Source organism: Gavia stellata, chromosome 3 (assembly GCF_030936135.1).
Source record: "Gavia stellata isolate bGavSte3 chromosome 3, bGavSte3.hap2, whole genome shotgun sequence".
NCBI classification, from domain to species: Eukaryota; Metazoa; Chordata; class Aves; order Gaviiformes; family Gaviidae; genus Gavia; species Gavia stellata.
Genome location: NC_082596.1, coordinates 16,413,772 through 16,427,814, shown reverse-complemented (window position 1 = coordinate 16,427,814; position 14,043 = coordinate 16,413,772). Strand labels below are relative to the sequence as shown.

Below are 14,043 nucleotides of genomic sequence, written 5' to 3'. Positions count from 1 at the left end.
AATGGCTAGATGTGGACTATGTGTGTAACTAATGACTGCAGGGAAGGTTTTCCCTTACATGGACATTTTTTCTCCTGTGTGCATATGTGTTACCTGTGGACACATGATGGAGACAGAACCGTGGGGCAGAGGCCTTGCTTGCCTCTGCAATGACAATAGGCTCGCTGACTGAAAAGAAATTCTAACTTCTTTAGAGGTGATTTTTAAAAAGACTTAATGTCACTACATTTTTATTAGTATACAGAAAAGCCTTCCACAGCCAAGGAAGGAGGAAGAAAAAAATAGGTACTGCTATGATAATTAGAAATGGAAAGGACATGTCTTACGGTGAATGAGTTGCCAGCTCACTCATATTAGGAAGAGAACATGTTAAAGCAAAGTTCCAGGAATACAGAAATAATGGGGAAAGCTCACACCAAACCCAGCATGGAGATACAGCCCCATCCCTTTTAATTCCTAATCTCCACAGCTGTTGATTCTCATTTATAGACAAAGAGCTTCAACTGACTCCACCTCCCTCGCTCAGGGAGGCTTCCTCTAATTATTTCCACCATGACAGAAGACCAAAGTGTAATTCAGAACAGAATAGTCAAATCATCTCCAAAGTCTATTCACACCTCACCTACTTCTGTATCTCATTCCCCTGTCTGACTCAGATCCATACCTTTAGAAGCCACAAATCTCTACTGAAGTCTTCCATATTTCTTCACAGACTTTAATTGACATTTAGCACATTTGATCTAGCTATATAAAATTCACCGGTCTTCTTAAACTCCAGCACAGTAGAATATTACTGCCCTCTTTCTCGCATTTACATCCTCAATCTTAAAGAAGTAATTCAAAACACACAGCTTGTTTTTAACCTATTCCAAGTATTTATTTTGCTAACACCTCCTTTGCAGACCTTCTAGTATGTGTAATGTCACTGCTGCTTCCTTCTATATACAGTCACTACAGAGTCAGTCTTCTATTCCCAGTTACCCAGAAGATTGTTTTTTCTATCTCAAACGTCTCATCTTAGTCTAATTTTCTGCTCCTACTTCTGTTCCCTGGTGGTTATTTTGGTCCTTCAGAAAAGTAGAAAATGAATACGGTTTGAATATTATTTGTATAGGAAATGAAACTCAATCATGCGGCACTGTAGCAGGATACTTAACTAATCTTTGATTTCAGAGAAGTTCACTGTATGAAAGCTAACACAAAGGTGCCCAAAGTTTCCAAGGCAGAAGATCAGATTGGCAATTTGCCAGATATGTGAGGGTTGAATAAAACTTGCATCCATATTTACATAAATACTGCAATCACTATAGTTTAGACTGGAAAAGAATAAGTTCTTAGCCTAACCCCCAGTTTTCACACACTTCTGACTTTCCAAAACATTCACCTTAGAGGCTGAAATATTCCACGCTAGAGGTCCATATTTAGAGGACGTTATTTATTTCAAAAGACCAAACCACGCTCTTTCAGCCATTTTAGGCTCTCAGAACTCATCACACAATAACATGCAAGAAAAAAACCTCAAGAAAAAAAAAGAAATCAATGACAGTAACATGTGTGAGTTGCCACGTATTAAACCTTTAAATTAACATCCTTGTTAAAAAGCTAAGTAGCCAGAGTTCAGGAATAAAGGCACATACAGATGGCAAAGTTAATGCAGAGTAGGTATAGTGTCCATTTACACCACACTAGCTGCTCCAGGTTAGCTGCTTCTACAGTTTCTGTCATGAAGACTTCAGTAGCTTCACTGGATTTCAATCCAGTTGGTGGCGGCAACAGAAAATGGGAACACAGCTTAGCATGATGTGGTGGGGATCACTCTCCACATTAACACTAGTTTTGTATGTTCTGAATGTGAAGCCTATGAAATATTTGTGATGTGGAAGGTCCATCGCACCAGATCGTCCAAACAGATTAAAATAAAAATGAGCAACTGCTCCAAGTGACTAGCACATTATGATTGTAAGTTCTCAACCAGAACTGGGAAATCTTAAATTTCTTCCGTGAAGTCAGCTATACTGAACATTGGTAATAATTTGTTTTTATTTCAGATTCCAAGTTAAATAAAACCTGTATTATTTGCTATGACTGAACATGAATAACTGCCAAACATTTAGAAAACCTGAGTGACCACAGAAAATTCCAGTCCAATAGGGCCAACAAATAAGGAAATACTAAAATATCGTTAAAATTTGCCTTTATTTTTCTTACAGGAGAATTCTACACAAACCAAGGTGACTCTGTTTTACAAGACTCTTTTCCCAATATACTACCTTTTCAAGAGGATCATGAACAGTATAAAACTGTAAATAACTTTTCCTGTTGAGGGCTACAGCAAAGTTTCTTCAGTTGTTGTAATCTTGGAGAGCCTGAGCCATGAAAAGCTTGCCCAGGTTTTGTGCATTGAACTCTTTAATATTCTGGCAGTAGGTATTAATTTGACCTGTGAATAGGAAAGAAGAGTAAACCCTTGTCAGTTTTGAAGTTCAGAAAGACATCCTAGAACACCATTTTGAAAAAGCCAAATGTGCATGAATCATTCAGGATTTATACAGAGAAGCAACCAAGACAGCTCAACTACTCTACACTTAGGAATTTTACATTTTCAGTATTCCCAAAGAGGTTTGGGAAAAAGAAGAAACTAAATTAGCAGAATAGGTAAACTGCTATGCTCAAAAAAAGCTTAATTTTCCCACAATTTAATACGTACAATTTCTGAAAAGACAATAAAAAGAATAAACAATTCTTGCTGCTGTATTGGAAGCTTAATCACATTAATTGTTCAATTTAGTTGCTCTAAAAATACTACAAGACTGAATTTCAGTTCTGTTCTTATGAATCTGCTGTCCCTATTAAAATTTTTGTAACAAATATTTTTCAGTAGCAGATTGAAAGTTGTGGTACTCCTGTCTGACATTTTGCTAGCCTTTTTTTCCACCTAATATTTCGCTTTATTAGCTCGTTCAAAAATCATCAGGGTATGAAGACTTGTCAGTGCTTTACAAATCAAACATGCCCATCAAAACATTTTTATACATGCACTGCTACAAGTTATTTCCCTTGTTAGCTAGGAACAGCAAAACATGAAGCCAGTTTAATCAAAATTAAGACTGTTTAGAAGACCAATAAACTCTCAATTTAATGCTCTATTTGAAAAGTTTTTAAATGCCTCAGAGACAGAAGAGCTAAGTTTTATTCTTTATCCACAAACTTTACTTCATCTAAGTTGAAGTGGATGCTTTCAATTCTTCCCCTGACTATGGTAAAAGAACAAACAGAGAGTGTGCTTTGGTTGAAAACTGTTTTTTCCTTTAAGTATAATAGTTTTCAATTCCTCCTCTTACAAGAGATGATTCATCCGAAGCTATCGCTTTCATAAAACGCACGTGTACACACATACACATGTCTGTTGCATTTTTAAGCTATGCTAAAGCTGAATGTTTAAATACTTTAATGCTGCTAGGCTTCGTTAACTGGTAAAAACTATCGAAACAATACGTTTTTTGAAAGACTCTGGAAGGAATAATAAATCAAGAACATTATTTCTTCCAAAAGCAGCACTTACTAGCAGTGTGAAACAGTATTAATATTAAAATAATAATCTCTTGGTAACTCCAAAATTTAAGACTGGTAGTTCAAATTCACTTTTTTTTTTAATGTCAAAGCACTCTTTTCTATCTACTAAATTACCGGGACTTTGGTTTAATTTTCTCTCACTACAAAACAAGGTGATAGCTAACTGATCCAAAAAGCCTGCTAGTTAAAGAATTTGCTTTCTCATGACATTTTCCAAATTTAGATTACTTAGCAGGGCATCTAGGTTTTCTGCTCTCTGTTGCCATTGCGAGGTCCCAGATATTTTCACCCTTCCAGGAGGCACAGGACAGGCACTGACTTTTGTATCAAACTGCGGCTACATGCTGCAGCATACCAGTAGACTGAAGAAATTGCGCTGGTGGGATCTATAGGCATGCTTGGTTCCCATTTACATTTTCATTCACCTTGGGGTTCAGGAAGATGGGGATAGTCTCCCTAAAACTCTGGCTGTAGAAATCAAAGAAATTATCCCAATTCTGTGTGAAATTAAAAGTAAAATCTTCTCAGCTGCTGCAACAGCCAGTTCAACACCTAGGGATGTTATCAGTAATTTAGGGCTGAAGACAGCTGCTCTGCTCTGAATCAGTAGTTCCAGGCCAAACAGCTTATTCCTGCCTCTTGTCCATACAGCTCCCTAACTTCTGGAGTTGAGGCAGGAGCTGGGATATGGGTGCAGGGACCAGCTTATTGACTGCAGTTGTCGCTACACCCGTTCATGCAGAAAGCCTGCTCCATGGGGCATTTCTCCAGCTCTCCTTTAAATTCCCATTTCACCCTCTCAGAATGGAGCGAGGAAGAGGCTCTAGCTGCTGCTCCTGCCCTTTCCCATCAACCCAGGAGGCACAGATGGTCAAGCAGGAGCTAGGTACCATGGCAAAATGAGAAATAAAGGGAGAAAGCCTCCATACATCAAGTTTAAAGGTTTATGCAGCCATTCCAGTTAAACACAGAGGCTTGCTTTCAAAAAATTATGTATGTTCATATCTGCATGGGTAACATGCCTCTGTTACTTACCTAGATGGTTTAACATTCTTCTATGTGTGGAAGCTTACTTCCAACAGAGGCATGGACTGCCTAATAGAAATAAGGTTGTTTTTCTTAGCTACTTTTTTTTTTTTTTTTTTTAATTACTTCAGACACTTAGGGCTGTAGATCACAGGTTGAAACCACTGCCTTTGACCAAATGAAGGACACTATTTGGAATACTACCAATGCCAAAATATCACACCATACTGGTAAAGGTAACGAAAAATTAAGATGCTTTCTAAGGTAACAACTGCACCTTTTCCCAAGCTAACATTCATATATGAAAAGATGAGTTGAAGAGGCTGCTAGAACATTACCGGCAATAAGGAGTGACTCCATTCTTGGAGGTGGCTGTGGTGGTTTAAAAAGTTTATTGATGTCCTCCTCAGGAAGAGGGGCTTCTCCTCGGCTTTGACGCTGTATATTTTCTTGCTGACGTCTCTGCTGGTACTGAAAATAAAGCAACAGAAACAGAATGCAACAGAACTTCCAAAGCAGCAAGTTTTTCTTTTCAGATGCTCTTTACCTAACCAGCAAGTATGTTTTAAAAATTATACTTACTCATGCAATTCAGTTTATTTCAAATAATGCAAATGCAATTCACAGTTTATTTCAACTCACTGGTAACAAGCATTTACCGCCCCAAGTTGGCACCTTAAATAAGTGGAAAATCATGTGGTACTGAGGTGATGGGGTTAATTTTTAAATTTTTTTCATAGATACTGTATCTGATGGAAAGAATACAGCATGGTAGATAAAGTCCTCCATTTCCCCAGGCAAAAAAAGGAAAACAAGGCTGGAATATACAGGTGTGAGAAGCCATTACCTCAAATAGTTATACAAACCAGAAATACTCAATTTTACGCAAGTTAAAGGTCAAAACAATATTAATGTGAAAGGGGAAGAGAACTTGATTAAACAAGGTATTTTAAGGCAAAAAATATTAACACTAAACTGAGAACAAAGCGGTGGCTGAAACAAAGCATAATGGTCCATTTCTCCATTCCAGTTATTTAGATATTCTGCCAGTTCGATGCCATTTCTTTGTGGGATATCAGAGGATAAGTTAGAGTAGCAGTTTATAGAAATTATTCTGCTATTAAAAAAAAACAGATTTTTTTTCAGTGCTTCCCTTTGCCATGTAGATTACTCAACCTTTATAAAAATTAAGGCAGACCATTTCTTCAGCTATTGGGTAAACACTTGTTCTTGCAGAAGTACACACATTCAAAAACACGTATGTCAGATTTCGTACTGTATGTCACAGCCAGAAATTAGTTGTAAGGTTTGTCTATTGAAACCCTCACGTTGAACACAAAAATCTTTAAAATAAACAGGCCAGAGTGTACAGGGTGTTTTGTCTAACTTAAACGTATCTGTGCATAAGAGTCTGGAAACAGTTCATACTTGGTGGCATACTCAAATGACTCAAATGAAGTAATTTTTTTTCCAGTAGTAGTGACAAATACATGTTTTTGGACAATGTTAAAAATAAAATCTTAAATGCCCATATTTGTATGTGAATTGCATGTAGTTTCTTCTTTCTTTGCATTACCCCATTCACTTCTCAGCAGTCTGCCTATTATTCTCTATTGAAACGGCTTGCTCTTAATCACAATTGCTCCATTTTAAAAATGAAGTTAAGACCACTAACTATGCTGCAACGAACCACTACTAAAGCAGCTATAGTTAGTAAAGAAATGAAGTGAGACACCATGGAACCTACTTTGCTCTGCTTTTCAAAATAAATAGATCCTCTTGTTACTAACAAAAACCTTTGAAGCAGATGCCATATTTCTATTCAAGTTAGGCAGCAAAGGAAAATAAATTTTCTGAAGATAACATGCATGGCTTCTATGTCCTCAAGAATTACAAAGCCAGGAGAGACCACTGATCACGTGCTGCTTCCCTAAAGTACTCCCTGTTCAAGCTACACTTTACTTGAGTAAAAAAAGAGAAAAAAAAAATTTTTGATTTTAAAATAGTCAGTGATGAAGCATTTCACATGAACCACAGGTGCTCTTTTTAATAATTAGCTACTTTGTGTAGCAATACCTGCAATATTTCATCTTTAAAGTGGCCTGGCCCATTTTCAGTTGGCCGATATTGAATCTTGTCATATCTCTGTCTGCTAGATTAAAGAGATCAAATTTATTTCTCATGCAGGTACTTCTTGAGTAAGCAAGTCACCGTTAATTTATCACATGAAGTGAATTGCATTCACAGAGATCTGCTTTCCAGGCTTTTAAATCATTCTCATAGTGCTTTTTTCCAATTTACCAGCATTCTTCTATAATTAGACACAGTATTGCTTTATCAAATGCAGCAACAGCAAATAAAGTAATACCATCTCCAAATCACAGAACAGTGGAGGTTGGAAGAGACCTCTGAGGTCACCTTGTCCAACCCCTCTGCTCAAGCAGGGCCAGCGAGAGCCAGTCTCCATACTCAGTATTCTCTAATCAGCCTATTTTGGATTTTGAAGAGGCCCTTTGGCACCAGGAATTAAAAGTCAGCATCACCTGATCAGTATCACTATCTACTAATACAAAACACGACTAAAATGTGATTTCCAATCAGAGAACAGTCTTTTAAATATGGACTATGTTCCTTTATTTCTAGATGCATGACTACATGTGATGGTATTAAAACGTGGTTTGTTTTGGAACAATTCACTTGTAAATTAAATGAAAGAGCTGAAAATACTAAACCTCTAATCCCTGTATCCACAGCATTATTTATCAATAATTTTGTTTTATCATAAATCACTAACAAACATGTAAAATAGCAAAGAAAGACCAATCCACACTACATGTCAGCAGAAGTGAATCCATTTGATAATTCTCCACTGACTAGCACATTTTATACATCTGCTTAATGGGTATGATTCTGTAAGAATTTTATCTTGCTTAGATCCAAATTCATCTGTCTTAGATAACAGCACCCAAAACATATTTTGTGGAAAAAAATCCTCTCATTCAGGTTTTCCATGTTACCAACCTGGTGCTTCTGCTGCTGCTGTTTGCTTACATTCCTCAGGTAGGTATTGTATTTAACAATGTCTTGGCTCATCTCATCCACTCTGTCCATCAGCAGCTGCAGACTCTTCCCTAGATGATTACTGAAACACAAGAACATTCATGAAAGATTAAATTTATTTAAAAAAAAATATTTAAAACTTAAAATTCATTTCAAGTCACTTGACCAGCATTTCTGCACTAATGGCACAGTTTGCAAATTTTTAAGTTCCTGGTTATCTTTGTTCATATATTTATTTGATGATACTTTACATAGCATCTCCTCCTCTAGCTTCTTTGCCACGTTGCAAATACCATATTTAAGTGTTTTAGTCTTTGCAGGATACGTCATAGTTATGAAAAAAACAATGCCTTGCGTGAATTTACTGATATTACAGATGCAGGTCAAACGTTTAAAAGAAAACGTCCAATGCTTTTGTGACATGCAACCCCGAACAACATTCCAGGAGATGTGTTCAAAGAGTTTGGTTTCAAGTTACTTCTAGCTTTTTCACAAATATTTAACTACCCCTCTACAGGGATAGTTAAATATTCTTCAGAACTCCATCTCATTAACTAGTCTATCAAACCACGCCTGGAAGTTCAGCAGACGTTGCTTGATCTTAGCTGTTGAGAGGGAGTGTTGAGTCCAGTCCAGCCAGCTCCACATTCCATACCATAGGCAACATGGAAGCAGCTAGGCTGGGCGCGTCCAGTTCCAGTTATGCGATCTACTGCCTTGGCCAGACAAACGCAGTCTGTTAAACAACTTTTATTGTAACCATTTTTAGCAATGGATTCAGTATTTTGCAGGAATGTTCAACTTAAGGTATAGCTTCCAAGTTAAAGTTTTGGAAGTTTTTAGGTCAGTGCCCATGGAGACAGTATTCATCCTAAATTGTGTTTACAAGGTAGTCCAGTAAAAGAAGGATACTTACTGCTCTCTATTGATCCCTTTGATCAGAAGCTAGTTTGTTGGCTCTGGTCTAAGCATTACCCAGTCCTACTTGGCTGAAGACCAATGACTCAAAAAGTTAAACACCATCCTTCTCCTTCTTAACTGAAATCCACTACTATTCATTAGAGTTTCTTTCAAATAAAAAGTTTGGTGCACTTCTATGTCAGAATCATATCCTTCACTCACTACTTCTTCATGTTATCTGAGATCGTTTCAGCTTTTTCCAATGCATTCCCACCATCCTACAGCCTATGGACCAGGGAAACTAACTGGAAGAGACAGACATAAAGTGAAAAGGGAACTACATACATAACACTATGCACATCCCTTCCTTCTTAAGTGTAAATTATTCCCCAAATCCATAGAACTCATAGCTGGAGACAGAAGTTGGTAACATACTGAGGCACTAGAGAATACCTGCTGAGAACATAGCTAGACACCCTTATCGCTGAGTACTAAGACAGCTATTTCACTAGCTGAGCTGCCGACTCACTGAACAAAGGGCTGTATCAGTAACTTCAGACCACAATTTATTTACAAGCCAGAGTTTTAAATCTCAGTTGTGAGAGATGGTGAGGAGGACTTCAGCTACACAGCAGCAAGAAAGGCGCCACTATAATAATTATTTTTAAACTTCTTGGGGTTTTTTTGGTTGAACATTTCAAGCACGTGATATTTAGAACTGTGGAATATTGCCATGGCTAGGGGTGTGCATATTTTTAGTTTTTTATAGAGTTTATATTATACAGAGTTAGTGTTAGAACTGGATATTATCAGGAATGCCTATGTAGGTACACATTAATAGCCTTGTAGGGTATGCGGACATCAGGAATACATAATTATTTTACAGATAGTGTCCATATGAAATATAGCTGGTTACAAAGAATGATTTTATGTGAATCTCTTTGGGACCAGCTTAGTACAACAGAATACAGAAACAGAGAGTTATTGTTAGAAGTTGCAGTAATATAGTGTTTGCTCTCATTGCCAGGGAAACAAAAAGCTAAAAACAGATAACTTAAACAGATGTGAACTGAGATATGAAGTGATAAGTATGCTGCAAATACAGGACCAGCTTTTTCCTCAGCTCTCACGTGGTTGATACCCTTTTTTGTTCCATCTCTTAAAAAAATAGAAAGACCAATAGGAAGTAATTTGTAAAAATGTATATATACGATGTTTAAGCAAGTTTTATTCAGCTGAAGTTTATTCTGGTGAGATTTAGGCAGTTAAATTGCATTGCTCCAGCCCATAAGACTCATCATACAGTTAATTAGCCCAAAAGCTCTTTTAGGCACCTCCTTACCTTGTGCACTCCCCTACAGCAGATCTCAAAGATCACACTGATAGGTACCTAAATGCCCCCTACGTGTCAATGCAACTAAAAAAAATTAAAAATAATTTTATTTTTTTTTTTTTTTAAAAAAGGGGTGCCAGTAAATGCTGCTCCCATCTCCCATCGAGACTCACTTTCCTACAAGGCTCTGTGATAGTCAAATGTAGACAAAGCGGAGCTCAGCACTTGCATTTGTTGTTGTTCTGAGGGCATCACTAATAAAGAAACTGCATTTTCAATGGATGCATTTCAGTCAACTGATTCAGCGGAAGAGTCAATTAAACCAAGTTTACATTTAGATTAGTGAGTAGTGTAGACCAACAGGAACAGATCCATAAAGCAAAACAGCAGTCCATGTTACATGTGTTTCAGAGGGGCTTCTTATCACTAGTTCTGACATGGTCCAGTGATCTGAAAGCCCATTAGTGGCTGAAGCACAGTAGGTATCCTCCTAAAGCCTATTTTCAGTTTAGTTTCATCTGAAAAGAGTCATGTCTGACATCACCCAGTGGTGATGATCTGAGCACACTCTTGAATTGAACTGAAAGACATAGCTCCATCTTAAGATAGCACCAGGAGACCACCACACCTCAGGCATCAGTGAATCTTCGTGGGAGAAAAATATCAGCTGCAGAACTGCTATCATACTAAGCATCAGATAATCCACACATGGGGATCGTGTTCTTTTTTGGGAAGAAATATAGATAATAAAAGGGGAAAAAAACAGAATGGAGCTTCTCCCGCAGTTATGACAGTCAAAAAGTATCTGTTGTGAAATCTTACACATCTAGTGAAGAAATAATCTAATGTGAGAGTACTCCTTCACCAGAATTGTTATTAGGATCACTCACCTGTAGTGAGTGACCTGTAAAACTTGCAGAAATTTATCATTTGAGACTTATCTGTGTAGCTGAGATGACATAATCAAAGATACCAAAAAAAGACAAACACATACAAACTGTCAAAGGGAAACTGTCAAAGTCTGTTTAGAGAAAAAACAGACTAGAAAGCATAGCTTGCAAAGCAATTCCTCGTGCTGTGCATTTTTGCTGTAACAGGTACTTGAAGGGGTATAATTCTTCACCCAAAAGCGCAGATATGAAATCAAGTCTGTGACACATGGATTACTTCTGATCCCTTGTTTAACAATGATCAAATACAAAGGTCAAATAATTCTGAAGGTGAGAAGAAGAAACCTGTGATCAAGTAGCCTAATCTACAGGTAACGGTCACGGTCCTTTCTGTCTTGTTCTTCCCGCTGGTGAGCCTTGCATTTGGCAGTGTTATGGCCAAGCATCCACAGAAGGAGAAAGCAACAACTATACATTAACTAAATTCACGAACCACTCACTACACAAGGGCATCCTGTTAGGATACGGATCTGGCTAAGAGACCGGAATGCAAGCCTCCCTCTTCCTGAGGGAATGCTCATACCAACAGAGCCTCCCTTTGCAGATATATTTTAAGGAGACCAAAGGTGCAGTTTGCTGTTACCAGCAAAGCCAGTTTAAGAGGTTCCAGCATCAGCATCTTCCTGCCTCTCCCTCCCTCTTTGCCCATGGATTACAGCACTCTCAGCTGTATGGATTCAGCTGTTTGCGTGGGCACACTTCAAACTCTTTCAGTGAAATAGTCTACTGTAAATGCAAAAACACCCTCTGTTGGGGTTTCTTTTTTTTTTTAGGGAGGCTGAGGGAAAGGCTGGAAGGGAAGAGTGCGAGCCTGACTTTTTCCACCAGACTATTCCACAAAGCTATTTGTACAGCCATATTCTGAAACAGATGAGGGAATAAAAAAAATCTTTGAGGGTGGGAGGGGTGTAGAGATGAAATGGGGGTAGTGGGGAGGAATGATGTGAGCAGCTGGGGCTGGAACCTCAAACTGGCTCCGCTTCTGTAGGATTCATAATGGGGAACTACACATGAAGCCCACATTTACTTCAGCATCTTTAATCAGGAAAGGACTCCAGACACCCACTCACTAAAGGTCTGAAACACCCAAAATGCAGCCTCGAGTCAGACACCAAAGCTTCAAAGAGAGACAGCAATTCATATCATTCTCAGCTTCCCATGTCCTGCTCATTAGTTTTAATTGTCTCTACATGCAGCTCATGGGCCTCCGCTCGCACTTCTGGAGAAGCCCACCTACCTGTGCTGGCCCGGGAGGGAGCAGAGGCGCCCAGCCTCCCAGATCTGAATCCCTGTGCTGTACCCAGGCACCTAATTTTTGCGTATAATAATTCTGAAGCTGGAGGTGTCCAATAAAGGTGGTCCCCTAAACTTGCCTACAATCACCATAAATGGACCCCCTCATTTATTTCATTTTATTTCGCTTGCACCCTGGCTAAGGAAGATGAGAACAGGGAGCAGCAAAAGGAAGCGTGAGAAAATGCTGTATCTGCCGCTCGGTTTTTCCACTTCCCATCAGCTCTACTGAGGCCCCTCTCAGAGTCTCAGTTTTTTGGCAAAGGTGCCACCCTGTGCAGCATTTCCCCTCCTACTGGGAACAGCTTTGAGTGGATTAGCAAGGTACTGCTGGGCAAAGCACATCTTTTTGATTAAATATTTCTAAGGAACATTCCCACCACTTAGCAGAACTTGTTTACATCTCAGCATTTCAGCCTGAGTTCAACCTGTGCTCTTTTTAAGAGGATTTTGTTTGAATGAGATATGTAAGTCAGGAGTCTTGAGCTCCATTCCCTTTTCTACTCCAACTTTGATGTGTGCCTTTGGGCAACACATTTACCCTCTCTGTGTCAGCTTCCCCCCATGTGCAAATTAGAGATTTTCATAATTGTCTTAATAATCCGTTAAGCACATTGAGATTTCTGAATAAGCAGTACAATGTATAAAGGTTAATATTGTTTTCAAAAGTCAAAGTAACCCTCCTTATGTCACTTTTGCAAAAATACTGCATCTGATGTTTGAAAAATATATCTGCCAAGTAGATGTTACTGCAGTAAATGTTCAGCACATGTTTGCCTCTACTGACGCACACTATTAGAAAAATTGCTTGAGACAAATTGAGATATTATAGAACAACCCTATTATGAAGCTAGACCACAAAAAAGCTTTTTTTAATTTAAACTAGATCATCAATAGAATAGGGAAGAGATGGATGAGAATGGGAAAGTTGGTTGTAATTATTTCTTTGAAGATCTGGAACATTATCTGACAGGATTTTAATTCTTGACTCTCTATCAAAAGACTGGCAGTACTCCAAGGTCTTCAAGACATTTTGGTCCTTAAGGGTAGCAGGAGGATAACAGTTTGAGCAAAAGACCTTTACTTGCTATTACTTGCTAGCCTTGTGCTATTCTGCCTTCAACTTCTTTCCCTAGAGTATTAGTCTATTCAGATTTCACAAGAGAAACATAAATTTATGCCCAAAAAAGTAAACTACTCTATACAATTATCACAAATGTACTTCAAAAGGAGAAAGACATTAAGGTGCAGACAAAATACCTCAAATAGGTACAGCTTCAAACTCAGACTAGGTGGGTGGCTGAACATGTGAGAATCTTGATGAAACAAACTCTCCAGAGGAGAAGATCTATGGGTAAATAATTTCATTGCCAAAACCATTGCTTCAGAAGATAAAAAAAAAAGTTCGGGGTGCTCCCAAAGGACCAAAAAAAACCCCAAAAAAGCTCAACAAATCCCAAACCTAAAAAAAAAAAAAAGGTAGCCTTAAAGTTATTGCCAACTAATTCTACAACAGAAAAGTTAAGTGAGGAGGATATGCACCAAAATTAAAAGTTGATATCTGAAATGTTTTAGCCACAACTATTCAAAGGCAAAAATAAGGAAATGCAAAGTGAAAATAAAACTCCAGAAGAGTGGGAGTTTGAACTCCCCTACTTCGGGCAATATATTCTTTGACAGAGAAATCTTCTAGTTGAACTCAAGTAAAAACTAGTTAAATATTTCAGCAGGCAGTACAAATCACCCTACCTTGAATAAATGAGCATTAAAATGTTTTAATTTGCCAGATGCTGAGTTATACCAACGTAAGATATCACTGAATGTAACCTGCCTGGTAACTAAAAGCAGCTATCAAATATTGAAAAGAGACAAATACAAAAACCTCCAAATAAACCCACTGGCGTAATT

General features: G+C 38.1%; 1 protein-coding gene across 1 annotated transcript in view; it reads right to left on the bottom strand.

Annotated features, from left to right (window-relative positions):
* Positions 1-2,177: 2,177 nt before the first annotated feature.
* The window catches only part of EIF3H (eukaryotic translation initiation factor 3 subunit H), a 91,285-nt gene continuing 79,419 nt past the window's right edge, over positions 2,178-14,043 (bottom strand). Inside the window, exons 6-8 of the mRNA XM_059815444.1 lie at positions 7,621-7,741; positions 4,938-5,070; positions 2,178-2,440 (exon numbers count right to left, since the gene is read on the bottom strand). Of these exons, the coding sequence (XP_059671427.1) occupies positions 2,343-2,440; positions 4,938-5,070; positions 7,621-7,741 (352 nt within the window). The 3' untranslated portion in view covers positions 2,178-2,342. The remainder of the gene's footprint in view (positions 2,441-4,937; positions 5,071-7,620; positions 7,742-14,043) is intronic.